Source organism: Crocuta crocuta, unplaced genomic scaffold, assembly GCF_008692635.1.
Source record: "Crocuta crocuta isolate KB4526 unplaced genomic scaffold, BGI_CrCroc_1.0 scaffold57, whole genome shotgun sequence".
NCBI lineage: Eukaryota > Metazoa > Chordata > Mammalia > Carnivora > Hyaenidae > Crocuta > Crocuta crocuta.
In genome coordinates this window covers 4,249,003-4,276,480 of record NW_027532163.1, presented here as the reverse complement: position 1 = coordinate 4,276,480, position 27,478 = coordinate 4,249,003, and the positions used below count along the sequence as shown (strand labels likewise).

Here is a 27,478-nt window from a genome sequence, read left to right as displayed (position 1 = left end):
TTTACTTTTTTAAAAATATTTTTATTTTTATTTTTTATTATTTTGAGAGAGAGCGAGGGCAGGGGAAGAGCAGAGGAAGGGAGAGAGAATCTTAAGCAGGCTCCACTCCCAGCAAGGCGTCCAACGTGGGGCTCCATCTCACGACGGGGATCATGACTGAAAATCAAGAGTCAGACTCTTAACCTACTGAGCCACACAAGGCGCCTCTATTTTAGCTTTTTAAAGAGACAAGATCTTTAATTCTGTCACCCAAAACATTCTGGATTTTGGCTTTTTTAGACCTTATTTATGCATATAAACATTTTAAAAAGTAAGAATCATAATCTTTTTTCCCCCACTATCAGTCGTGTTTTCTTTTTTTAAACTGAGACATATTTCATGTAGAAAAAGCAGGGTTTTAGTACTATTCACAAGGTTGTGCAACTGTCCCACCACCTAGAAACAGTAGTTTAGTTGTCATGAAGTGCTGTGGCAACATCGTCCTGAGACTCGAGTTTTCCTTCAGCCAGTGTGACTGTGCATTTCAATAAGATAAAGGGTAACGGACTAAGTGGAAGTTAGCTTGTGAAATTTTCTTAAAAATAAAACTCTGACTTTATCCATCCATGCCAGTTAAACACTGTAACTAAAATTTCCAAATAAGTGCAAAAGGAGATGAAGGAGTTAGTTACCTTTTTTTGCTTGAGCAGTCCAGAGGAAAGTGGTTACCGCAAATACAGCAGGCAAACTGTTTAAGACTGGCCGATTTAGAACACAGTGTTGCACTCAGTTTCAGCCTTAAATTGTGCTAAAGGCTCATCATTAGTAACATTTCCATACTTTTTTTTTCAGTTTATTTATTTTGAGAGAGAGCGTGCACACGAGGAGGGGAGGGGTAGGGAGAGGGAGAGAGAGAATCCCCAGCAGGCTCCACTCTGTCAGCACGGAGCCTGATGTGGGGCTCAAACTCACAAACCCCGAGATCATGACCTGAGCCGAAATCAAGAGTTGGACATCCAGCCGACTGAGCCACCCAGGCGCCGCATTTGCATCACTTTTGATGGAGCTGTCTCCATTAAAGTGGCCCCAATAAGCGATCTCTCCTCTTCTCTCCCTCCCTCAGTCCTTGGCCACCACTAATCTGTTTTCTGTCTCTATAGATTTGCCTGTTCTGGGTATTTCATAAAAATGGGATTGTATAACATATGGTCTTTAGTATCTAGTGCCTTTCATTTAGCATAGTGTTTTAAGGTTCATCCATGTTATAGCGTATATCAGGATACCAAAGTTTGTTTATCCATTCATCATTGATGGATATGTGTGTTGCTTCCACTCTTTGGCTATTTGGAATATTGCTGCTATGAACATTTGTGTACAGTTTTTATGTAAACATAGGTTTTATTATCTCTTGGGTATTATGTTAATTTGCTAGGGCTGCAGTAATGAAATAACCGTAGATTCAGTGGCTGAAACATCAGTAGTTTATTGTCTCAGTTTTGGAGGCTAGAAGTTCAAGATCAAGGTGTCCGTAGATTTGGTTTCTTCTGAGGCCTCTCTCCTTTGGTTGTAGTCTGCCATCTTCTCACTGTGTTCTCACGTGGTCTTTCCTCTGTACATGTATAGCCCTAGTTTCTCTCTCTCTCTCTTTTTCCCCCCAATTTTTATTTAAAAAATTTTTGTAACATTTATTTATTTTTGAGAGACAGAGACAGATCATGAGCAGAGAAGGGGCAGAGAGAGAGAGGGACACACAGAATCAGAAGCAGGCTCCAGGCTCTGAGCTATCAGCACAGAGCCTGACGTGGGGCTTGAACCCACAAACTATGAGATCATGACCTGAGCCAAAGTCAGACGCTTATCTGACTGAGCCACCCAGGCGCCCCTCCCCCTAATTTTTATTTAAATTCTAGTAAGTTAACATGTAGTATGATATTGGCTTCAGGAATAAAATTTAGCATTCATCACTTACATACAGCACTTAGTGCTCATCACAAGTGCCCTCCTCAATGCCCATCACCCATTTAACCCATTCCCCCCACCCTCTGGTAAACCTCAGTTTGTTCTCATTAGTTAAGAGTCTCTTTATGGTTTGCTTTCCCCTCTCTCCAGTTTTTGTCTCCAATACACACACACACACACACACATCTGTGTGTGTGTGTATTGGAGACAAAAACTGGAGGCGCTGTATTAGTTAGCTTAGCTTTTGTGATCCTGAGTCAGTTTCGTAAAAGGATGACATTGGGCATTAAGAGAGAGCTCGTTTATTGAAACACAGAGTGGCCAGAAGGAACTGAACCTGTTGCCTGTACTTTCGGGGTATTAACGGGATGTGCAGTCGGTTTGGATTCCTCACAAGGACCACAATTAAAGCAGGAACAGAATCCGGTGCAATACAGAGTGGCAGTGAATTGTTACTTTTGGCATTTTGACTTTGGTTTGTTGCCACCCTACAAAAGAAAGGTCTGTCCATGGCTTCAGAGAACTGCCTCCACCCCAGTGTTGTATATGCTATAAATACTCTCTTCAGGAGCTCTGAGATATGAAGTTAACATTTGCTAAGACGGATTTTTACATGCTCCATTTTTAGCCTGAAAGATGTGAAACTCTATTTGGCAAACTATCATCCAAATAAAGTTATATAAAAAAATGAATTTCTTAGGTTCATTTCGTGGACTAATTTTATTCAGCTCTTGATTACATTTCCTGTGTATAGAGCATGTTTTACACTTGGTAACTGACTCTCATTTAAAGAGAATGAATGGCCAAATTAAATGAATGTCCTCCAGTTTTCAAGTGCATGCATTTCTGATTGGTTTTGTTTGCCTTATTCAATAGAGAGAATAATTCTTTGAGGCCAATTTCATTTTAAGAGGGTAAGTTCAGTGATTTTTCATAATTTAGAATATGAAAAATTATGCTCCCTTGTTTTATTTGATGGAAACTCAGAGCTGAAATTTTGGCTTTTTTCTCTCTCTGACTCTGCCCGCTCCTACCCAGAATGTTTTGGACAAGTGTGCTGTGCTGAATTTTATGTAAATAAAATTTTCTTTTTTAATCTTTAAAAAATGGCTATTGTGTCTTTGAGAAGCGATTAAAAAAAGTGGAGGGGGTAGAGATATATATATATTTTTCAAATGTTTATTTTTGAGACAGAGAGAGACAGAGCTTGAGGCAGGGAGGGGCAGTGAGAGAGGGAGACAGAATCCAAAGCAGGGTCCAGGCTCCAAGCTGTCAACACAGAGTCCGACATGGGGCTCGAACCCACGAACCATGAGATCATGACCTGAGCCGAAGTTGGATGCTTAAATGACTGAGCCACCCAGGTGCTCCTAGAAATATATTTTAAAAGGAGTTGTATATTCCTTTGCTGACACTTACAAAGCAATGTAAGAGAGAAGAAAATGCACAAGTGATAGTTGATCTGCAACTGTACTAGGATGGAGATATACCCATATATAAAATAACTGATACATAGATTATCAGTTATTTGGAATTTTGTTAAATAGGAAGACATTTGTTTATTAATGGTAACTGACGTCCCACAGTTTTTGGGCTATTTGTCAGGTTACAGTATATAGTTTAAATACTTTCCAGTTATTCAAACCTTTTATTTCTTCAGTGCAAATTTATGTTTTATGAAATCAGCGGATGCACTAACAGTATCTCAAATGATATTAAGGGACATTGTACTGAGAATGAACAGCTGTTCTTTTATCTCCACAGAACAAGAAAAAATGGGTTTAAATTATAGGAGGAGAAATTTTGGTTGGACATAAACATAATTCCCTAATATTAGGGGCATTGAGATATAAATCTTCATGGCAGATATTTATTAAAATAGCAATGCCTCACATTTCTGTAGATACTATGTATCTGCATTGTATTAAGCACTTTACGTACATTATTTATACTTACCAAGTTGTATGAAGTAAACACTATTATTTCTTCCATTTTGTAGATGAAGAAACTGAGGCTCAGATAGGTTAAGTAACTTACTATTAACGCAGGTAATAAGTGAGAGATGCAAGGTTTGAAACCAGACCATCTGACTATAGAGCTTGTATTTTATTTTATTTTTATTTTTTTAAATGTTTTTTTAATGTGTATTTATTTCTGAGAGAGAGACAGAGAAAGAGAGAAAGAGAGAGAGCATGAGTGGGGGAGGGGCAGAAAGAGAGGGAGACACAGAATCTGAAGCAGGCTCCAGGCTCCTGTCTGTCAGCACAGAGCCCAACGCAGGGCTCGAACTGTGACATCATGACCTGAGCCGAAGTCAGACGCTTAACCGACTAAGCCACCCAGGCGCCCCTAGAGCCTGTATTTTAACTACGTGTAATTCGAAGAGAATAAAGTAAGGCTGCCCATTGAGTTGGATACTCCCCATGGGTGGTGAATCAGCTATAGACAGTACTGGAGAGCCAAGAGTAGAAGTAGAAGCAAAGTGGGGCACCTGGGTGGCTCAGTTGGTTAAGCATCTGAGTTCAGCTCAGGTCATGATCTCGTGATCCATGAGTTTGAGCCCTGCATCTGGATCTGCTGTCTGCACGGAGTGCATTTTGGATACTCTGTCACCCTCTCTCTGCCCCTTCCCCCACCCCCTCTGTCTGTCTCAAAAATAAATAAACATTAAAAAGATAATATAAGCACAGTGCCACTATCGCGATTTGGGTAAAGAAGTTGTGTAAGTGAATATATGTCTCTGATGTTTTTCACTAGTTCATGAAATCTGTAGAAGGATGGTGTGGTTCACACATGAGTTGTTTATGGCAGAATTTTGGAAGTTCAGAATCCTGTTGTGATCACAAAGAAGTTTCTCTATTATACAAAAACCTCAGAATTCAGCAAGAACTAATAAAACCCATATTCATATAAATGGCAAGGACAGTACAAATACAATTAAGGAATAAAGAAAACTCAGTCTTGTAAGAAATCAAATCAGTGCAAATATAAACCATCATATGCTGTGAATTTTTAGTAAATTAGCAAAAATTTATAAAATGTTAATACCCAAAGCTGGTACTCTCATTCATTCCTGATTGCATTTTAAAGTAGTATGTTAGAATAAAATAGCTCAATCAGTAAATAAATATCTCTCTTTCCTGGCACTAATTCTGTAAATATGAAATGCACATACTTATTTTTCTTATATATATTGAGAAGTATATTTTATTGAGCTAATCTGCAACACAAGAGAAATGCTTTGTATTAAATATTTTCTTTGTTTACCATAGAAGAAAATAATTAACAGCTGCTGAGCAGAAATGCTGATTCAGTGTTTTTCTTCAAAATATTAACTATGAGAGATATATTTTAATTGCTAGCCCGTCTCAAGCTTAAATTGCATAATAATTTGTCAGTGATCTCATTGTTTCTTTATAATTCTGTGGTCTGAAGGAACACATGGATCTTATATGTGAGTATTCTGTAGTTTTGTCACTGGCTTATTAACTTCAGAACATAATATAAGTTTGATATTCATTCATTGTTACAGACTCCCTGAGGTTTTGAGAAAGTACTCCTTACTTCAGAAAATAAGGAATAATGAAATTGCTTTTATTAAAGGTGTGCTTTCATGGTTTTAAAATTTAGTTTGTATGTATTTACTGTATACATTACTGGACAGTAACTACAGTCATAAATTGTTTTACAGGTATTCGCAGTTTTATATGGAAGACAGCTTTTGCCATTATAACATGTTCAACCATCACTTCTTTGACGGGAAGGTAAGAATTATTACCGTCATTCCTTCTTACTGTGGAAGAGCAAATTTAAGAGCACTTCCTTTCTTATTTTCGTAGAGCTCCTCAAGATCAGATTGTGGCCGTCCCACCATTTACTGGTATTTAGTTTTCTCCATCTGCGGAGTGTGTGTTGAACATCTAGAAGCAATTGTGCTGTTCTTCTTTTTTGACATTTCACTGCTTTTCAGATAAAGACCCGCTTTCTTAGCAAGGCCCACACGGCTCCGCCTAAGCCTGCTCTGCTGTGTGTGTTCGTGTCCAGGATGTAGGACTTTCATCTCGGACCGGCTGCCCTGCTAGGGGGCTTTTGCTGATGGTGTTCCCTCTGCCTTCTGGTCTCACTTTGCCTTGTTCACTTCACCTTATCCTTCAGGGCTCAGTTCCAAGTCACATTCTCTAGCCTCCCCTGGCCTCCAGATAAGGTCAAGTTCTCCTTTGTACTTTGATACTATAATTAAATAATCCTGGGGTTAGTTGTTTGATGTCTGCCTCCGTGATAAATTTTATGTGCTGGTTAAGGGGATTTATGGTTTTATTAAACTAATTCTTTTTTTTTTTTTAATGTTTTATTTATTTCTAGGAGAGAGAGAGAGAGAGAGACAGCCTGAGCAGGGGAGGGTCAGAGAGAGAGGGAGTCACAGACTGAAACAGGCTCCAGGGTCTGAGCTGGCAGTCAGCACAGAGCCCGACGCGGGGCTCGAACCCACGAACCGCGAGATCATGACCTAAGCGAAAGCCGGACGCTTAACCGACTAAGCCACCCAGGCGCCCCTTATTAAACTTAATTCTTAAAAATTAGACCGTGTCAAGAGTGAAACCTAATAGGGGCATCTGGGTGACTCAGTTGGTTGAGTGTCCGGCTTCGGTTCAGTTCATGATCTCGCAGCTTGTGGGTTCGAGCCCCGCGTGGGCTCTGTGCTGACAGCTAGCTCAGAGCCTGGAGCCTGCTTCACGTTCTTTGTCTCCCTNTTGGTTCATTAGTTATAGCAAATGTACTACTCTGGTGGGGGGGATGGTGGGGTGGGGGACGCTGTCCATGTGTAGCAGGGGATGGCTTCTGTCAGTGTTAGTAATGTCACCATGAATAAAAAACTTAGCAGAGCTGATACTTGTACTCCTAGTTTGAGCTCTCTGCCTGTCTTATTACAAAATAAAAGCTATACCCAGCCAAGTAATCACACCTGACAGGAAGTTGGTCACACTGTTTGAAATTATCAAGACTACTTGAAACACATATCCATATATATATGTATGTGTGTATATCAGTTTTCAAAAATTCTGAACCATGTATACATACATATTGAGTTTTCAGATATTAACTAATGATAGAATGAAAACCAAGCAAAATGAAAACACTAAGCATCCAGGAAATGAATACAAATTCTAAATTGTTGGTTGGGGTTGAAAAATGAGTCTTCTGATTCAGTCTAGCCAAGGATGCACTCCTTCCATGAGACTCGGTCAGCATTGGGATATATATATATATTTTTTAGCTCTGATAGCCATGAAAACCAAGTATTCAAATAAATAGCAGTTAGAATTAGACATATTGCACAGTTTCCCAGAGCAATTATTTGGTCGATAACCTCCAGGATTTGAGAACCAATTAGATGAGTGTGAAGGAGAGAGAGGAATTGAAAACTCACTTGACAATGATGATGGACTTCTCAACTAGGACAGTGGCAGTGGGAAAAAGAGAGAGGTAGATTCTGTAGGCTTTCAGAGATGGAAACCAGAAGACTTGGGGGTAAGTATACTGGGGGAGAGATCTAAGAGGACATGGTGGTCCGGCCTGGAATTTTATTTCATTCTGCCAAACAGAGGGTAGGGAACTTTGGAAGTGAGATTTGGAAATGCTGAGTTTCTGGGGCTGTTGGAATATTGATTTAGAGTTATTGAGTATGGCTTCTTGAAACTGGGGGGCGTCAAGCTCAGGAATGCGGTCAGGACTGGCGTCAGAGGTGGTGAAGTAACCAAGTCTATGTTACTGCTTGATGCTGCAGTAGTGGGTCAGGTTTGTTCATTCGCTTCTTTGTTTTTAACACCATACCATGATTTGCTTTCTATTTTGAACAATAATGGTAAGGTAAGAGTAAAATTACATTTAAATACTTAATAGTTGGCTAACAGCATCTTATACGTTAAGAAAGTAACATGTAATTCACCTTTTTGTAGGAAATTCTTTTGAGCTTTTATTGAAAGCTTATGGAATTATAAGTTTCTAGAATAATGGTTGGAATAAACTGCCAAGACTGAGCTCCACTTTATCTTTCCCAGAAGAAAACAATCGTTTAGCTCAGGCTTTCCTCTCTCTATATTTTAGGAGTGGCCTCTAAATAACACTGCAACTGTAGAGACTGACCTACAGAAAAGTATTGTCTTGATGATTTTACTATCTGCCCTTATTCTGCCTACTTCCTGAGTCAAAAGTTTTCAGCAGAGATTTACCGTCTACTAATCCATCACTGAATATTCAAGCGTCTACCAGGTGCCTGTAAAGGTGTGCAGGGCGCTTTGGGGGATAGAACCCTCTGTCACTGCATGTAAGCACTTCCCAGTCCATGGGATTAAAAAGCAGGCATTCCTTGCACAGGATTTTCTCAGAGAAGATCATAAAGTCTTTCAGGTAATGGGAAATGTCATATGCCTTAATGGTCAAGGAGGTTGAAATATGTATAGAAGACAGTTCTTTAAAGTACCAGGCACTTTTTTTAGCGATGATTAAGGTGTAGGGAAGAGTAAGTTACAATCAACATTGGTGGTGTCAAGCATGTGCTTCCCACATGTGGTCAATATCTGGACCCTCAGCAAGTCACGACGGGACATCCTGCCATTGGAGACAAACATACTCTACTGGTTTGGGACATCCTGCCATTGGAGACAAACATGCTCTTTACTGGCTTTTATAATTTGGTTAAGAGCTTAAATTTCACTTACTTGTTTATTTTCTTTTCCTACTTTTAAGTCTGAGGAATTTGAAGGTTTTTCAATAACACTGTCTGTACTTTAAGTCCTTGTTCACGTAGGCAGGTTAAGGAAGTGCCAAGCACTACTTGAAAAATGATTAACCTTCCTGACACGCCATCCATCGCCGCAGGACTTCCAGTAGGAAGTTAATAAAGGTTCTCCTGGGGAAGAGGGGATTAGGATGTTGTGGTTTTTCCTCTCATCAATTGGGTCTTCTAAATTGATTTAGTAGTAGAACAATATATATTTTATTATAAAGTATATATGGGCTTATTAAAGTTTAAAATGCCATTAAACTTTAAAGTCTTCGACCATTTTTTATACTGTGTTGATTTGCTTTTATAGATGCATACTTGAAAACTACTAGGAAGTCAGTAGACTGGAGTTAGTGTTATAGGTATATTTCTTATTAACTTCTCCCAAAGCAAAAAATAATAAATATTCTAGACAGTGGTTAATGTTAACTTTTACAGTTACTGAAAACAATTAGTCTGTTGGGAGCATGCATTAATAGCATGATTTCCCGGCCCGGATAAGCTTTGCTGTTTGCAGACTTCCATTTACTGATGTACTGTGCGTGTCCCAATATGTCTGCCGCATACCCGGTGCTCGAGAACATGTGCATGGGAACTGGTGACATGTAGCTCCTACTAAACTGAACTCACGGTGGTGGACAAACCAGACAGGAAAAAAGTCAGTCTTATTCGTCTTTGTGTCTCCAGTGTTTAGCTCGCTCCCTGCTTCTGTTTGTGGAATTGAATTTAGCATTTTAGATAGTCTTCATGGGTAATGAGTTTTTCTCTTTTAGGTTACTAAATTTAGATTTTTAATTTAACCATTTGAAATGTGTAGTCCTCTGGTAGTGATGGTGTTTGAATTTGCAATTTTAAAAACCCGCTTATCAAAGAACCCAGAGATAAGATCTTATGGGGGCTGAATGAGAGAGGCTTCGGGATGTCACCGAGGGATCCTGGGGTGGCTGGAAGGGTGACGTTTCCGTACAAACTGTGGGACCAAGCCCGATGCCTTCTCCGAATAGGATGAAGTGCCTCCCTCTCGTCCTCATTTAGAAATGAATTTTTATTTGTTCCAGGCTGCCCTTGAAGTATGCAGAACATTTTTACAGGAAGATAAAGGTGAGGGAGTCATTATGGTGACAGACCCTCCTTTCGGTGGCTTGGTTGAACCTCTGGCTGTTACATTCAAGAAGTTAATTGCTATGTGGAAAGAAGGCCAAAGCCAAGGTGTGTAATTTATTACTTACTGCAAAATAAACATGTATCTGTGTATCTACTTCCTGTCAAATATTAGCAGAGCTCAGTGAATCAGAGCTTTGATAAAATATACATGTCTCGGGTTCTTGTGTGTGTGTGTGTGTGTGTGTGTTTTTTAAACAGGCTTATTTGAGAATGTGCACACTTCATTATCGTGATACACTTTGTATTTTCCTAATCATGTGTTCTCAAAATGACTTGCAGGTGAGCATAAGGGGACATTATGAAGAATAGCAGTAATCTGTTGTCATTTATTCAGTAAATATTTACCGAGTACCGGGTACTGTTTAGGTGCTGGAAATAGAGTACCGAGCAAGATGGACAGATCTCCCTATCCTTGTGCTCTTACGTCCCCTGTTCCTAAAGTCTTGCCCAAAGCTCCTAGACGCCACCCAGCCTGTGGCCCAGAGCTCTACACTGTGCCAAGACGGGGATAGAAGGTTCAGACATGTGCAGCCTTACAGCGGTTGTCAGTGATAGATACCCACATAGATAGAGGTGCATTAATGGCTGGGGGTTATTATTCATTTTAAAGTGACTCAGGCCTTTGAAGTGTTTTATGTAATTATCTAATTAGTTGGTACCATCATTTTTTAGTTTCCAGCTTACAAGTTGATAAACTGTAAGAGCGTCAGGAATCTGTGACCAAGCTTCTCCGTTAATTGTGCTTGTGCTTTGGAGAGAGACTGCAAATGAAATCTAAAACATGGCTCATAGTGTTAAGTATTTCCACTTATCAGAATAAAGTCAGAGTTATTGGGGAAGCAGTAAGGAGCTCAGTGGGCTTGAATTTCAGTTTTGCCACTTATTGGCTGCATGAACTTGAACAAAATACCTCAATCGTACGGCTTCAGTTGGCCTGTCTATAAAATTGGGTTATTAATATCTAACTCTAGGGGGGTTATTGTAAGGAGATAATGTATAGAAAGTACCTAGCATTGTACTCAGCCTCTGCTAGGTGCTCTGCAAATAACAGCCATATCCCCTGTCTGTCATCAAAGTTAATGTTGATAAGCTTGTTTTGTTTTGTTTTGTTTTAATATTTTATTTATTTCTAGGAGAGAGAGATAGAGACAGCGTGAGCAGGGGAGGGTCAGAGAGAGAGGGAGTCACAGACTGAAACAGGCTCCAGGGTCTGAGCTGGCAGTCAGCACAGAGCCTGATGCGGGGCTCGAACCCACGAACCGTGAGATCATGACTTAAGCGAAAGTCAGACGCTTAACTGACTAAGCCACCCAGGCGCCCCGATAAGCTTGTATTTTTAGAATCTTCCATGATTTAGGAAAGATTGATTCACCCCTGAAAAGCACATAACGAGTCATGGCAGAGCTGTGTTCTGACTTCCGGCCTCTGCTTCTGGCCCCACAGCACAGCCACATTGCTCCTCTCAAGTAATGCTCCCTTTCATTTCCCACTTTACTGGTGATGTCTTCGCCTTTACCTGGAATGTAGTGATATGTGTGTAAGGATTCCTTTTACATTTCCTTTATAACTGCATTTAGATAAAAGAACATTTCCACTGACTCTTGGGAAAGATCAAGATGTAAATGGCAGTCTGGTAAACATTCTCTTCTTCTGTATGATTTAAGTGCATTGAATGATTGCAAAATTTTCCCAATATTAGAAGTTGTTCAGTGACAGCTGTTTTATTTTTTTAATATAAATTTCTTATTTTCTCTTCCTTTTTTTTTGTGATCCATTAGATAGCAGTCACAAAGAGCTCCCTGTATTCTGGATTTTCCCCTATTTTTTTGAATCCCGAATTCGTCAGTTTTTTCCAAGCTTCTGCATGCTGGATTACCAGGTATGGTAGTAAATATTCTGTTTTCTGGCATGGTTGAGGAATGCTAAGTAAATATTCTGATCACACAACCCATCAGTTTAGTATATGATAATACTATGAACTGTATTGAACACTAAAATTGTACCATACGTATCTTAGGCTAGAGGTTCCTAATTGTCATTTTAGGGCACTGATTAAAAATATAGATTCCTAGGTACCAAGATAAACCAACTAACTCAAAGTTAGAGAGTAAAGCCTGAAGAAACCATGTTTTACCAGGCTTCCCAGGTGATTCTGCAGCACAGCCAGGGTTTAGGCCGACCGACCCGACCTTTCTCCTCACCAGAAGGTGCCGCAGGACCCCAGAGGCATTGTTATGAAGGGGGAGTTTTGTCTGTTCAGACAGAGGTTGTAGAGAAGTAAGTGCTTTTTCTGGTCGGTGGCATGTCACGTACACTTCACTGTGTCACTCAGAGGATTCCAGGAGCTCTGAAGGGAGGCGTGTCCAAGGTGACAGCGTGTCAGAGAGGCAGAGACGCTGGGGTCCGTGTGCGTGTGCGGGGGTGAGTGTGCTCATTTCAGGGCAGAACTGACCAGCCCGCCCTCCCGTCTCTGCCCTCAACTCCTGCTTTAATGTCCACTTTCCTATTTTCATTCCCTTGCGTTCTGAAGTTAACCCAATTGTCACCATCCCCATGTGTGGTCGGCGAGTGGCCACTGCATCCTCTTTTGTAGTGACATCTTTCTGTTGGAGCTTGCTGAGCGCCGGACTGCCTTTATGAAGGCTTTTCTGCCCCAGAGCTGAAAGTGTCTCCTCTGCTTGTTCCAAGCTAGCGCTTGGATGTGAGCTCTCTAATCTTGCAGACATTTAATCATTATGAGAGTGAGGATAATTACCATGTGAAGAAATGACTGTGTTTCTTTCAGGAACAATGTTACCCAAAATGAGGGTCTGTCCAGACCCTGCCTGTGATTCCACCCCAAAATAGCAAATGTGATAATTTTACACGCGTTACGTGTCTGTAATCAGAGCAGACACATCCAAGTTCTGTTTCCTCCGTGTCTTACGTACGTGTACGTTTGTAAATGTAGCGCCATAGTTTTTATGCCTTTAATCACTTTAAATAATCTTATTAGCAGGTTATGTTATCAACTGTTAATCTTTTTTTTTTTGACTTACATTGCTTCCACCTTTAATGTACTGTAAATACCACTGACATGAACACCTTTTATTCAAATAATTTTTACCATAGTTTACATAACTTCCTTAAAATAAATTTCCAAAACCGAAATAGAATCCCAAACATGTTGTTATCGGCTTTAATGGACATTTTTGTGGCTGTTGAACCCTATTAATAGGTTCCTTTCCAAAAGTGTATACAGCACAAACCATCTTAACCTTGACTTCTTGAGCTCTGCTTTGGGCAGAGTCTGCATCATAATTCTTCCCATTGTGCTTTACTTGCCTTTTTCAGACACACAGTTCTCTGTTTCCGGTCTGAGGGGTGACCCGAGTGTGGGCATTTGCAGAGCAGTTAGTGGCCATATCCTAAAGATGTTAGCCAAGGAGACTTCTCAGAGGGCAGGAGCACCTGCTGCCTTCCACAGTGAATAATCATGGAGCCCAGCGCTGGGCACGACAGTCAGTGCCTTACACACGTTGAACGGGTAACTGCCTGAAACCCCACGTGGGCTCCAGAGTTGAAGAGGAACTGGGTTTTAATCCTGGTTCTGCCCGTTACTCGCTGGGCCTGTACATTTTATCTACCCCTCTGCAGCCCATGTGATCTGTTAAATGAGCAGAGTAATTATATATCTGTCTCATGAGGTGTTGAGAATTATAGAATACACAGAAAGGCTTAGCCTAGTTGCTGACCCACAGCAAGTGTAGAATAAAGGTTATTGGTCTCCGCATTGTCGTGACCATCACTTTATCGTCACCATTCAGACAGTCCCAGGGTGCGGGTAAAGCTTTTCTTTTGGGCTTATTTTTTGGGGGGTATAATATCTGAGACATTAAAATTGCAAAACATATGGTTCCTCAGAAAACTGTTCCATTCATATTTATTTTTTTATTTTTTAAAATGTTTATTTTTGAGAGAGAGCGTGAGCACGGGAGGGACAGAGAAAGGAAGAAACAGGAGGATCTGAAGTGGGCTTGATATGGGGCTCGAACCCACGAACCGTGAGATCATGACCTGAGCCGAAGTCAGACGCTTAACCGACTGAGCCACCCAGGCGCCCCTCCATTCACATTTAGATCACTAAGGGCGAGAGTTTGAACTGCCGAAGAGGCCAAAGAAGGCAGATTCAGAGTAGAGTGGATGAGAGAGGTGACCACCAGGGTCCAGTTACTGTTGTTGTTGTTTTTAATTTTTAATGTTTTTTTTTTTTAATTTATTACTGAGAGAGAGAGAGAGACATCGTGAACAGGGGAGGGTCAGAGAGAGAGGGAGACACAGAATCTGAACAGGCTCCAGGCTCTGAGCTGGCAGTCAGCACAGAGCCTGACCCGGGGCTCGAACCCATGAACCGTGAGATCATGACCTGAGCCGAAGCCAGACGCTCAACCGACTGAGCCACCCAGGCACCCCTCCAGTCACTGTTTTGACAGCCTGTGTTACTAAGAAGGAACTTGTGGAAATGCTGGAGTCGCAGTTTTGAGAAATAGTTCCAAGGTCCAAGCTTATTAAAAATAATTACCCAGGGGCACCTGGGTGGCTCAGTCATTTACATGTCTGACTCTTGATTTCGACTCTGTGACATGACATGTCATGAGCTCACATGTCATGAGGTCCAGCTCTGTGCTGAGAGTGAGGCACCTGCTTGGGATTCTCTGTCTCTCTTTCTCTCCTTGTCCCCTCCTCTCTCTCACTCTCTCTCAAAAATAAATAATTAAAAAATAATAATTATACAATTCACTGTATTGGTGAAGAAAGTTTCTAATTAGGCCATATGCATCAGACAGAGTAAAAAGCAGTCTTTTTAGTGAAGAGAAAGCCAAACTTTGAAAAGAAAAATTAGAATAAAATCTGTGAGACAGAACACATCTTTGTTTTTTTCTGATTTCTACTGAAGATAAGAACACTACTGCCCTTTGCATGCTCAGATAGAGAAACTGATTTTCGCCATATCTCCTATTGTGTTTATAAACCTTATTTGTTGTAGATCACCTTGATGACCTTTCTTTCTTTCTCTCTCTCTCTCTTTCTTTTTAAATATTTATTTATTTTTGAGAGAGAGAGACAGAGTATGAATGGGGGAGGGGCAGAGAGCGGGGGGAGACATAAAATATGAAGCAGGCTCCAGGCTCTGAGCTGTCAGCACAGAGCCTGATGCGGGGCTTGAACCCATGGACTGTGAGAACATGACCTGACCTGAACTCAGACGCTTAACTGACTGAGCTACCCAGAGGCCCCTTTCTTCCCTTCCTTCCTTCCTTCCCTTTCTTCCCTTCTTCCTTTCTTTCTGGAGAATTTTTCTGGATTTACTATTATTAACCTTTCTGACACTTTTATTTTCTTTCTTTTCTTTCCCTTGTTATTTTAACCTTACTTTGTGGTGATTTATTTTCTTGTATATTAGCTGCCTGAATCAAATGAAAAATTTGAAAGTCTCTTGTCCTCCTTCACAGGTCTTTTGCCATAGACCTTGATTAGACCTTCTTTCTCACACCCCCAAGATGATTATAAGCTCCCACACCACAATACAGTAAGAAAAAAAAAAAACCCAAAATCACCAAATCTCTTTTTTTGAAATACTTTTCAGGTAAGGCAGAAATGCTGCAAATCTTCATAAAATATAAATCAGACTCTTCAATGATAAAGCGCTTGATGACTACAGAATAAAATAGTCATCAAAGACCTAGAAAACCAAAAGTTCTATTAAGAGCAGATTAGGAAGGAAGAATGTGATAATGAAAAGAAATTCTGACTCACAGTCAGAAGAAGTGTGAGTCCTAGCATACTGCCTTTTAGAGGCTCTTTAATCTTGGAAGAAGTCAGTTTATCTTTCCCGGTCTCTGTTTCCTTACCTATAAAAAAACAATTGAATCAGAAAAGAGATGGCAGATAAGTTTCACTTTTAGTGCTTTAGTGGTAAGCCTGATAAATTGGTAGTGACTTTCTGGAGAATTTGTTGAGAATACCAGGCTCAGTGGCAGAGAGTAGTGTGTGATTGATTAGTGATGTCTGCCACAGTGACGTGGTCAGGGAGTAGCAGCATTCGGGTCCCGTATTTACCATATCTGAGCTAGATCGCCTCACTTCCCTTCCACTGTGAACATGCTATGGTTTCTTGTTTCTGTTTAACCTGGGACATTTGTTTGGATTGTTAAAAGTACGAGGTTTGCTATTTTTAAAAATCATCCTGTGTGGAAAACTGTTTTTTGAGTTTTTTAGTTTCGTGTTCATAAATGAAGATATTTTGACAGGAATTTCTGACAAATGATTGCAAATTACAAGATGGCAACTGAAATTCTTAAAACGATGTAATAAACACAAACATGTAAAGGGTTTGGAGTGACAAGGGAGATAATATATGTGTGTATATTATTTTTAAAAAATTGTTTTATGTTTTATTTTTGAGAGAGAGGTGGGAGGAGGGGCAGAGAAAGAGGGAGACACAGAATCCGAAGCACACTCCAGGCTCTGAGCTGTCAGCACAGAGCCCATGCAGGGCTCGAACTCACGAACCATGAGATACTGACCTGAGCCCAAGTAGGATGCTTAACTGACTGAGCCCCCCAGGCGCCCCTATAATTGTAAATAAAAGGTACATGAGGAAGTGACTAAAAGACCTTATTGCTCTGAGAGAAGCTGGTTGATGGAGCTGAAGCATTCACTTCAGACCTTTTGATACACTGAAATTAAATAAATAGATTATGATCCTTAGGGAGTTAGGAAAATAAATACAAGCACTGTGTCTTTTTGATCTCTGTTTCCCGGTAGGATGCCTAGAACATAGTAGGTGCAAAATAAATGTGTATTGACTTGAATGTCTTGGTTCCTGTATAACTAGCTCCAGTCTCACGTTACAGAAGAAATTTGCGTATAGATAAAATTAAAAGTTAAGAACTGCAGAGATTTTGTGCTTTCCCTCATTTCTATACAGTACTTCATCACATTAATCAGTTCCATGGGAGAAATTTTCTATTTGAAAGTGCCTCTCATCATCATTGTGAGTGAAATGTCAGCCATAATGACGGGAAAATGGTGTATCAGCTCTACCATGAGTGATGCAATTTGCAAAATTGTGTTTGCTTCCCCACGCTTCCTTCCACAGGACGTTTATTTGTGTGCATGAAGCTATGAAATATGGATGTATGTGAGAGGTACATTAATTTACCCTGGCAGCATGCATTTTACATACCATATGTTTATAGTTAATTAGCACAACAAACCCACATTTAAAAATAATAATAATCTCAATTAGGTTATGCAAAACCAAGCAATCAGCCACCTTCCTGACACATACATTCTCCGACTCCTTGGGTAACCATAAAGGGATTGTTCTTTTTTTCCCCCTCTCTTGCATCTGCTATCTTTTGTATTGCATGGAATATTTCCATTTACTAGGAACCTTTCTAAGGTCCTCTTTTTCAGCATTTGAAGATCTTCCTAAAGTTCTCTTGGGAAGATTTTTTTTCTTACGATACTCATAAATGTTCAAAATATCTTTGTTGAAATTAATATGGTATCATGTATTTATTGAGTACAGAGAGGAGTGCATTAGGGAAAAATTATGCATTTAAATTGTTTTAAAAGAAACCTACTTACAAAAGTATTTTAAAGTAATTTTGAAGTAAAATCTACTTTTGTATCTTAGCCTCTAAGAGGTGATATCTATTCGTAGAATTTTAAAGTTGGAAAGAAACATGAGGGGTGTAACGCGGGCTACCTTCCCACCACAATAAACCTCTCCACTGAATTCATGACAGCCAGTCACCCGGCCTCACTTTGAATGCTTTCAGTGAGCAAAGTCCTGCTGCCTTAGAAGGCAATTCAATTTATTTAATAGCTCTAATCGTTAGAAACTTTTCTCATATTGAGATAAAATATGCTCCCTATTAACTTCTTTTTTTCTTAAATTTTTTTTTAATGTTTTATTTATTTCTAGGAGAGAGAGACAGCGTGAGCAGGGGAGGGTCAGAGAGAGAGGGAGTCACAGACTCTGAAATAGGCTCCAGGCTCTGAGCTGGCAGTCAGCACGGAGCCCGACGCGGGGCTCGAACCCACGAACCGTGAGATCATGACCTAAGCCAAAGTCGGACGCTTAACCGAGTAAGCCACCCAGGCGCCCCAAAATATGCTCCCTATTAACTTCTAACCACTGGTCCTGCTTCTCTCCTCCAAAGCAATAAAGGCTAAGTCTAATTTCGATTCCACCAACACCCCTTCAGTTATAAAACTGAGGATCCTCCCAGTTTCCGCTTTTCTGAATAAACACCCCCAATACGGGGAAACTATAAATCCTATTCATTCCCATTACTTTCGGTAGAAATGAACTGGTTTTATCAGCGTCTCTCTTCAAATGCGGGGCTTCAAATGTAATCTACCTGCATCCTTTCCTTGTGATGCTATTACACTTTTTCACGCGGTCACGCTGGGCCGAGGGCTCATCATGCTGTCACTTAACCAGAACCCCCAGGGCTTGGGTCCCCTCCCCCAACACTGGTCCTTTGTTTAGCGGGGTCTCCTCATGTGGCACGTATTTTTCCCCTACCGCCGAGGCTTATTGATCCATCTTCCTGAACTTGTTCATGGGTTAGTCTTGTTGCAAGCCACGGGCAGGGCCATACAGAGAGCTTAGGAGTTTCTCACTAAAGCCCTCTCTTTCCAGTGTCTTAATTAAGTCCGTATGTTTTGGTGATTTGCTTATTAAATAGCTTGCAAGCCAGTTCTTTTATAAAACTCTTAAGTGTCTTCTTGTTTAGAGTCTAAACAGTTCATTATAACTTATTTGAAAGTTGGGCTCTGCCTGTGTTGACTTCATAAAAACCTTATGGTATTCTTGTGGATAATCTAGAACAGTGGTTCCCAAACTTGAGTGTGCCAGGAGGGCTTGTTAAGAACACAGATGCGGAGCAGGGGGAGGAGGGCGCCTGGGTGGCTCAGCCCGTTAAGCTTAGGTCATTACCTCGCAGTTCGTGAGTTCAAGCCCCACATCGGGCTCTCTGCTGTCAGCATGGAGCCCGCTTGGGATGGTCTGTCTTCTCTCTCTGCCCCTCCCCTGCTCGCGCATGTGTGCATGCTCTCTCTCACTCTCAAAAATAAATAAACATTAAATAAATAAAATGTTCTTGTTAAAATTAAAAAAAAAATACAGATTGCAGGGCCTGACACCCAGGGCTTCTGTTTTATTAGGTCCTAGGTGGGGGAGGATGTGTTTTTCTAGCAAGATCTCAGGAGCAGTGCTGATGTTGCTGATCCAGGCATTGCACTTGGAGAATTACTGGTCTGAAGAAAGGTGGACTTAGTGACCAGGTGAACTCAGAGCAGGTTTAGAGCCAAAGTGAGAATGTGTATGGATGGCAGAGAGGTTGGAGAAGGAGACCAGAGCAAGAAGCCAATAGAAACCATGCCTGTTAGCTTCAGCTTACTTTCAGGATGATCTGCCAAGGCTGAAAGCTGAGTTGGAGTCTTGAGGAGAAGTAAATGTTTGAAATAGTCACAATTTTAGTTGTGAATCTCTCTTCACCCCCGTCTTTCTATCTGTCTCTACCATATGCCAGGCTTTGAACTTGGTGTTTTGCAGACATTAACTCATGTAACCTTCACAGTGTCCCTGGGGCAGAATTCAGCAACTTCCTTTTCCAGGTGAAGATTATATAAAGTTGTCTATGGTCGCAAGTGAGTGGCAGAGCCACTGTCTGGTCCCCAAACCTACGCTCTGCCAGAATGTGAGAGGTCACAGCCTGAATGGTGGAGGGCCAGAGTAAGACTGGACTGACACTCACTGACCTCAGACCTAACAGGTAGTAGATGTCACACACACAGATGAAAAGTCCCATCCAGGCTGGCACATGTCTTCAGGGGTGGAATTTTTTAGCACCAAAAGCCAAATTCTTAATTACAGAATAGTCCTTCCTGTGAAGTCTCTTCTATTAGATGAAAGATTACAGTTCTCTTAATACTAGGCAATATGAACTTAACAAAGTTTACCTTTTCTGTAATGAACTTTCACTGCCACAGAGGCCTCTTTGAGGCTGATTAATAGGCAAACTCTTGCTTTTAAGAATTTCCTCTTAAGGGGCACCTGGGTAGCCCAATCGGTTGAGCATCTGACTTTAGCTCGGGTCATGATCTTACCGGTTTGTGAATTCAAGCCCCACGTTGGGCTCTGTGCTGCCAGCTCAGAGCCTAGAGCCTCTTCCAATTCTGGTCTCCCTCTCTCTCTGCCTCTCCCCAACTCATACTCTTTCTCTCTTAAAAATAAATAAACAGAGGGGCGCCCGGGTGCCTTAGTCGGTTGGGCGTCCGACTTTCGCTTAGGTCATGATCTCACGGTTTGTGGGTTTGAGCCCCGCGTCGGGCTCTGTGCTGACTGCCAGCTCGGAGCCTGGAGCCTGTTTCAGTCTGTGACTCCTTCTCTCTCTGACCCTTCCCTGCTCACGCTGTCTNAAATAAATAAATAAATAAATAAATAAATAAATAAATAAACAAACAGGAACAATTAAAAAGAATTTCTTAAATACTTTGGCTTAACTCCTATCTTGGCATCAATTGTTCTTCTCTGATTAAAGAATCTTCATAGATGTTGACTCATTTGAGTAATGTTCTTTTTCAATTTTTTTTTTAACTTTTTAGGTAGATTATGATAATCATGCACTTTATAAACATGGAAAGACAGGCCGAAAACAGTCTCCTGTGCGTATTTTCACCAATATTCCACCCAACAAAATAATCCTTCCTAGTGAAGAAGGGTACAGGTAAGAGTGTGACCTTGAAATAGATGAGTCACTGAAAATAAAGTTCCATATATCTAACATTAAGATGCTTTTCATATTGACTCATATAGTTCTTCTGTTGCTTTTAAACTTCGTCCACATTTTATATTGAATTGAATTTGGATTATACCCAATTTTGCAATAAGTGCCATTTATCTACTCTGTGAATCCTCATGAGAATATGCAGATGAGTTAAGTCTCTTTCTTTCTTCCTTAGATTTTGCCCTTTATGTCAACGATATGTTTCCCTAGAGAATCAACACTGTGAGCACTGTAATTCTTGCACATCCAAGGTACGGGTTCCTATAGAATGTGTTTGTATTAAAATATGTTAGTTTTATTTTAGCTTACTAGCCATTATATTTGCCTATTATAATTTGTGTTGCCATATTATCATTTACTAAATATACATTAATACAGTGTTTTATTTCCAGTCATAAAGTACAGCAGCCTTTGCCTTCCTCATCATTAACAGCTATTTGAATTCACTTTGCTACGGGGCTGTATGACTGCAAACATCAGGAGCATTTCAGATAAGGCATGAGATGAGTGCTAAGTTGTGTTGGGGCTAAATTTAAGGTGTTTGAAGTAAAATACTGCACTGTTAGAGGCCATCACTATTTTAATGAAGTAATAATAACATACTGTGCACTTTTTATGGGCCACACCCTTTCCTAAGAGCTGTCCATGGGTTATTCCTTTGTGGGTTATTCCTCACAAAGCCTTAGGAGATGAGTACTCTCCCAGTGTTTGCAGATAAGGAAGGACTCTAGGGACACACCTCTTGCCTAGTGTTTTAAAGAAGTGGATGATCCTTAAGTTGGCCTGTTTATTTTAACTAAATCTAGTCAGCAAGAACATAGGAAGTTCAGTTAGGCTAATATGCACAAATCATTCTCCAAAGGAAAGGGCTGTATTTTTGTAAATATTATCAAGTACAGTTTTCAAAACTCTATAATTTTATAACAGATTATACTTGTTTTTAACTGTGGTAGCACACCGGATGATGTGTGTTTTCAATCAGTTTAGAAATGATCTGTGTTCTTTATTTAAAAGAAAAAAATTACGCCCCGATCATATAAAGCTCAAAATGAGGAAGACCGAACTTTATTGTTTAGAGATACACACATAAGTGGTAAGAAATAAACAAAAGCAAGGAAATGACCATCCCAGAGACCAGAGTGGGTGTTACTCAGTGGGGAGGGAGAAATTGCTGGATTAGGAAGGGGGGCTTCTTGGGGTTGACGGTATTCCATTTCTCATCCTATTGGGATTCTTCTTTCTGTGCTTTATCATCCTCATTAAGTGGGACCAGCGTCCTAACACACAAATGTGTCTTACACACTTTTTTTTAGTAGTTTTATGTCACGGATTTAACATTAACCAAACAGCACCCTATAATCTCCATCTTTCTAAGTTATCTAAAGTTCTTAAATATGAATTTTATTAAGGATTACACCACATTGACATGTCAAAGTTATGAATCATTCATTCTCTTGAAATTTTCATTGCGTCCCTCTTTGTGCAGCATGAATTGCTTGAGCTGGAGTGGACTTTCAGGATCACGTAGATAAATCCCCTAGTTTTACAGTTAAGGAAATTGGGGCCCATCAGGGCGGCCTTTGAGTTGAGTGGAGAAATGCATAAATTAAAATCAAAGTATTTAATTGTGAAGCCCAGGAAAGTGAGAAATACGGAGTGAATAATTTACACAGATTTTAATAAGACATTTTAATTTTTAATTGTGGAACTTGATTGTTAATGATACATTAAAGATAATTTAAAAATTGTTTTTGTAGGATGGCAGGAAATGGAACCATTGCTTCCTCTGCAAAAAGTGTGTAAAACCTTGTAAGTATTTAGATTAGTATTTGACAAGCTGTGAAAACATTTCAGAGTTTTTCTTCACCCAGATAGCATTTGTATTTAATTGCATCTATAAGAGAAAAAAAAACCCTTAATACAGACAGATACCTGCATTGATTTTACTTGCTTTTTAGTGTTTGTAGTTACCAAAGTGCACACCGTCTCCTTTATAGGGAGACATGACTGTAACCTAATTCAGTGCGGCCTTTGGTTTGGCTTATTTTATTTTATTTTATTCATTTATTTTATTGTATTTTTTAAAGTTTTTATGTATTTACTTTGAGAGGGATGGGCAGGGGTGGGGGTGGGGAAGGGGCAGAGAGACAGGGAGAGAGAGAGAATCCCACGTAGGCTCCACACCGTCAGCAAGGTGGGGCTCAAACCCATGAACCTTGAGATCATGACCGGAGCTGAAGTCCAGTGTCGGACGCTCAACCGACTGAGCCACCCAGGCGCCCTGGTTTGGTTTATTTTAATAGGAGTTTGTGTCCCTCAACCAGCCCCCGTTGTATCAGTGGCTCTCAGCTCATGACTCCTTGAAGAAGGGCTGCCACGTATCAGAAAGAAGTTAGCTGGTTTATGTGGGATTCTGACCTCTTAACCTTGGCTTCTTTAGCCAAAGTATAACCAACTATGTGAACCAGTCACGGTAATTTGAAGTAAACACTATTCATCTTCTCTATCATAAAGGTTGGTCACATGAAAAATTATATTAAATGAACTTCCTCCAAAACTTAATTTTTGTTTTCTAGCCTGGACCCACTGTAGCATGTGTGGTCGCTGTGCTCTTCCAGACCATTCCTGCGGGGCCCCTAAAGATGGCTGCTTTATTTGTGGTGAATTAGATCATAAACGTAGTTCTTGTCCTAAGATCGCTGCATCTAGGAGAGTGGACAAGTAAGTTGAATTCTTTTACTGACTAGAACAACATTTTCCTTGTGTGACTCGTATGAAGTAGTCCACAAAGGTGTGCGCGAGAGGATTCAGACGTGCTGAATTGTTGGCTGTTTTTACCGTTATGTACTTACTGCTTGCACAGACATGGGGGGTCGGAGGCAGGACACAAAGATGAGTGAAAAAGCTTAACATTTTATGGGTAAGACATGAAAATGAACAAAATATAAGGTAGAAACTGATTAACTTTATATCTTCTGTGGTTCATGTGAAATTATAATTTGTGGGAAACAAGTTCAAGCTTTAAAAAAAATTTTTTTTTTAATGTTTATTTTTGAGAGAGAGGGACTGGGGAGAGACAGAGAGGGTACGTGTTCTTGTGCATGGGGTAGGGGCAGAGAGAGAGGGAGAGGCAGAATCTGAATCAGGCTCCAGGCTCAGAGCTATCAGCACAGAGCCTGACATGGGGCTTGAACTCACAAACTGAGAGATCATGACCTGAGCCGAAGTCAGATGCTTAACCGACTGAGCCATCCAGGCGCCCCTGACAGTTCAGGCTTTATTAACAGACCTGATATTTAAGTCAGGACAGATGGGATGCAGACACCTGACAGCAGAAGAGGCTGGAGAAGGCATTTCAGATGGAATGGAATGCGTAATCCTACAGTGAACACCTTGGAGAATGAAGTTATCTCTTTACATTCTGTCAGACTTGGAAAAAAAAAAAAACATTTAGACCTATTATTTAAAATATAAATATGTAAAATTTTAATTTTTGCCACTTGTTTTCTATGATTATTTTCACTTCCACCAATATTTGTTGTTGGTTATTACTCAGAACAAAGTTATTCCAGTGACCACAGTATATTTAGAAAAACCACTGCGGTCTCAGCCTCGCTGATTTGAATGCTAACACTTAAAAACAGCACAAAAACTAAAACTAGGGGCACCTGGGTGGCTCAGTCAGTTAAGTGCCTGACTTCGGCTCAGGTCATGATCTCGCAGTTTGTGAGTTCGAGCCCCGCATTGGGCTCTGTGCTGACAGCTCAGAGTCTGGAGCCTGCTTCTGATTCTGTGTCTCCCTCTCTCTCTGCCCCTCCCCTGCTCACGTGCTGTCTCTCTCTCAAAAATAAATATTTAAAAAAAAACAAAAAACTAAAACTAAAAGGAATGATAGTTACTGAGTCTTCTTTTATTGTAATGAAAACCAGATAGCCAAATTTAACATTACAAGAGAATTGGGATCAGCATCAGGTTTTTGAGCTATCTTATGACTTGTGATAAAAAAATATTTCTTAGCATTAGAAATATCTGATGCTATTATAACTATTTATAATTATATTAGAATTCTTTTCCATTTGTTTATTGTTTTGGTCAGTGGCAATTATTTTTTTTTTTTTCTGTTGAGGCCCAGCTATTTGAATTCTGCCTACTGTGTTACTTTTCCATTTCTTTTTATCAAATTTACTTTGAGCAATTAGTTCCATTAAGTAATCTAGGGTAGAAGTGGAAGATTCTAAATTAAGAAATGTATTGAAGAATCTTATAAAAGACTTTTGCTTAGAAACCTTTAAGAATTAAAGTGCAGCTTGGGAAACCTGGATAGCTCAGTCAGTTAAGTGTCGCACTCTTGATTTTGACTCGGGTCAGTATCTCAGAGTTGGTGAGCTCCATGTTGGGCTCTGTGCTGTCAGCATGAAGCCTGCTTGGGATTCTCTCTCTCCCTCTCTCTTTGGCCCTTCCCCACTTGTGCACACACATGCACGCGCACACTTTATCAAAATAAATAAATAAACTTTAAAAAGAATAAAGAACAAGGTAATAAACTATTGGTCTGGGATTGTTGTACCATTTATTGGGTGATTCTGGTTGCAAACACAGTAACATGCTCAGACTTCAATTCTGTGATCTTATGACACATGGAAACTGAATTTGCATTTTAGCATCATATTGTAGGCCCTTTGTTGGCTCTGCAATAGCCCTGGCTAGTCTGCATGGTAGTATTATATTGTTTTCATTGAGGGAAACCAGTTAGTATCTTTTAGTACTAGATTTTATCAAATTTAATTAAAGGAAGAAATCCATTAGGATGTGGTATACCTGATATGTCTTTCTTTTGTAAATGTTTAAAAAATGTTTATTTATATTTGAGAGAGAGAGAGAGAGAGATGGTGTGTGAGCAGGAGAGAGGCAGAGAGAGAGATGGAGACAGAATCTGAAGCAGGCTCTGAGCTGTCAGTACAGAGCCTGAGCGGGGCTCAAACTCATGAGCCATGAGATCATGAGCTGAAGTTGGACGCTTAACTGACTGAGCCATCCAGATGCCCCAAGTCTTTTTTTTTTTTTTAATGTTTACTTTTTGAGAGAGAGAGCAAGCCAGAGAGTGGCAGAGAGAGAGGGAGAGAGAAACTCCAAGCAGGCTCTGTGCTGTCAGTGCAGAGCCCCATGTGGGGCTCGAACTCGTGAACTGGGAGATTATGACCTGAGCTGAAACCAAGAGTCAGACACTTAACTAACTGAACCACCTAGGCACCCCAACCTGATAAGTCTTAAATGGTATTACTTTTTTCTCAGAATAGGCTCCTAAACTGTTGACAGTTATCTTCAGGTATTTCTTTCAAAAAATTTTCATAATGAAATTGACAAGGTAAAATTTTTTTCTTTACAATAGTAAAAAAAAATTATATTAGGGTCTCCTGGGTGACTCAGTCAGTTAAGTGTCCAGCTTCGGCTCAGGTCATGATCTCATGGTTCATGAGTTGGAGCCCTGCGTTTGGCTCTGTGCTGACAGCTGGGAGCCTGGAGCCTGCTTCACATTCTGTGTTTCCTTCTCTGTCTGCCCTTTCCCCACTCATGCTGTCTTTCTCTCTCACCCTCCCTCTCTTTCCCTCTCAAAAATAAACATTAAAAAATAAAAAAATAAAAATATTATATTTTAGCATATATGGCATAAAAGGTATTTCATAGCTGTCTTATATTAATTTCTTTTTTCTGCGTTTAATTTGCCTTTGCTCCTGAACTGGAATGTTGCAAGCTCCCTCTTGTGGTTAATCGTTTTTATCATTACATAAATACAGACACACTAGGTCAATTTAATGTTAAGGCAAAACAAAACAGTTGATTTATATTCAATTAGTTCAGTTTATACTCAGTTGAACTTTATCTCTGGCAAGTTTTGTTTATTCATATTACAAATGAATATTTTCTTCTGCTTTTGTTTACTGAATATTCTAGTGAGGTCTGGTTCATGTTTAGTTCTTTTTATAAGTGGATGAGCCAAAGAAGATTTGTTCAGATTTTGTATACAGGCACACACAGCTTCATTGACTTTGTCATCAAGAGATTAGACTTCATTAAATTTGCTATCATCACTTATCAGGACTTTAGCCTACTTAAAATAATGATTGGAGGGAAAGGAGGTTTATATGACATGCAGAAAACAGTAAAGATGACTGTAGTATTTGTTGTGTTTTTGAACGGGTAGGCTGTCCCAGTCCATCATGCAAAATCTGAATATGGGAAAATGGAAAGTTGTCAAGCAAAAGTCTGAATAATAGTCATGTGGTGCTACTAATAAGAGCTAATATTTGTTTAGTGCTTACTCTGTGCATAGCATTTTACATGTCTGAATAATAGTATCACTATATATACTATATATCACTATGATATATAGTATAAAGGTAATTAAGAAACACAGGTTCTAGAATCAAACTGGTTCTGCCACTTCTTCATTGGATGATTTCATAGCCTCAGTTTCTTCCCCTAAAAACAAGCTGGGGAAGGAAAATGAAAGGTGACATCAGCCTTGTCTCAGTCTCCTAGATCCTCGGAGTCAAAGATCATGCCCGCTCATTTCCATCACTTAATAGAGGTGTTGTGTGGACAAAAAGTGAGGCTCAGGTTTGCTCCACTGAAGGATTATTTCCTTTTATTTTTTTTTAACTTTTTAATGCTTTATTTATTTATTTATTTTAAATATTTTTATTTATTTCTAGGAGAGAGAGAGAGACAGCATGAGCAGGGGAGA

The 27,478-nt window shown here is 40.0% G+C and overlaps 1 protein-coding gene across 3 annotated transcripts in view; it reads left to right on the top strand.

Moving 5' to 3' along the window:
- The window catches only part of ZCCHC4 (zinc finger CCHC-type containing 4), a 55,458-nt gene that overhangs the window by 18,775 nt on the left and 9,205 nt on the right, over positions 1–27,478 (top strand). For all 3 annotated transcript variants that reach the window (XR_013338235.1, XR_013338234.1, XM_077776586.1), the window contains exons 6-12: positions 5,630–5,702; positions 9,781–9,931; positions 11,665–11,765; positions 20,552–20,673; positions 20,909–20,984; positions 22,491–22,542; positions 23,310–23,454. Coding sequence is in view for 1 of the 3 variants with exons in the window: in XM_077776586.1 (XP_077632712.1) it covers positions 5,630–5,702; positions 9,781–9,931; positions 11,665–11,765; positions 20,552–20,673; positions 20,909–20,984; positions 22,491–22,542; positions 23,310–23,454 (720 nt within the window). In the remaining 2 variants the exon portion in view is untranslated. The remainder of the gene's footprint in view (positions 1–5,629; positions 5,703–9,780; positions 9,932–11,664; positions 11,766–20,551; positions 20,674–20,908; positions 20,985–22,490; positions 22,543–23,309; positions 23,455–27,478) is intronic.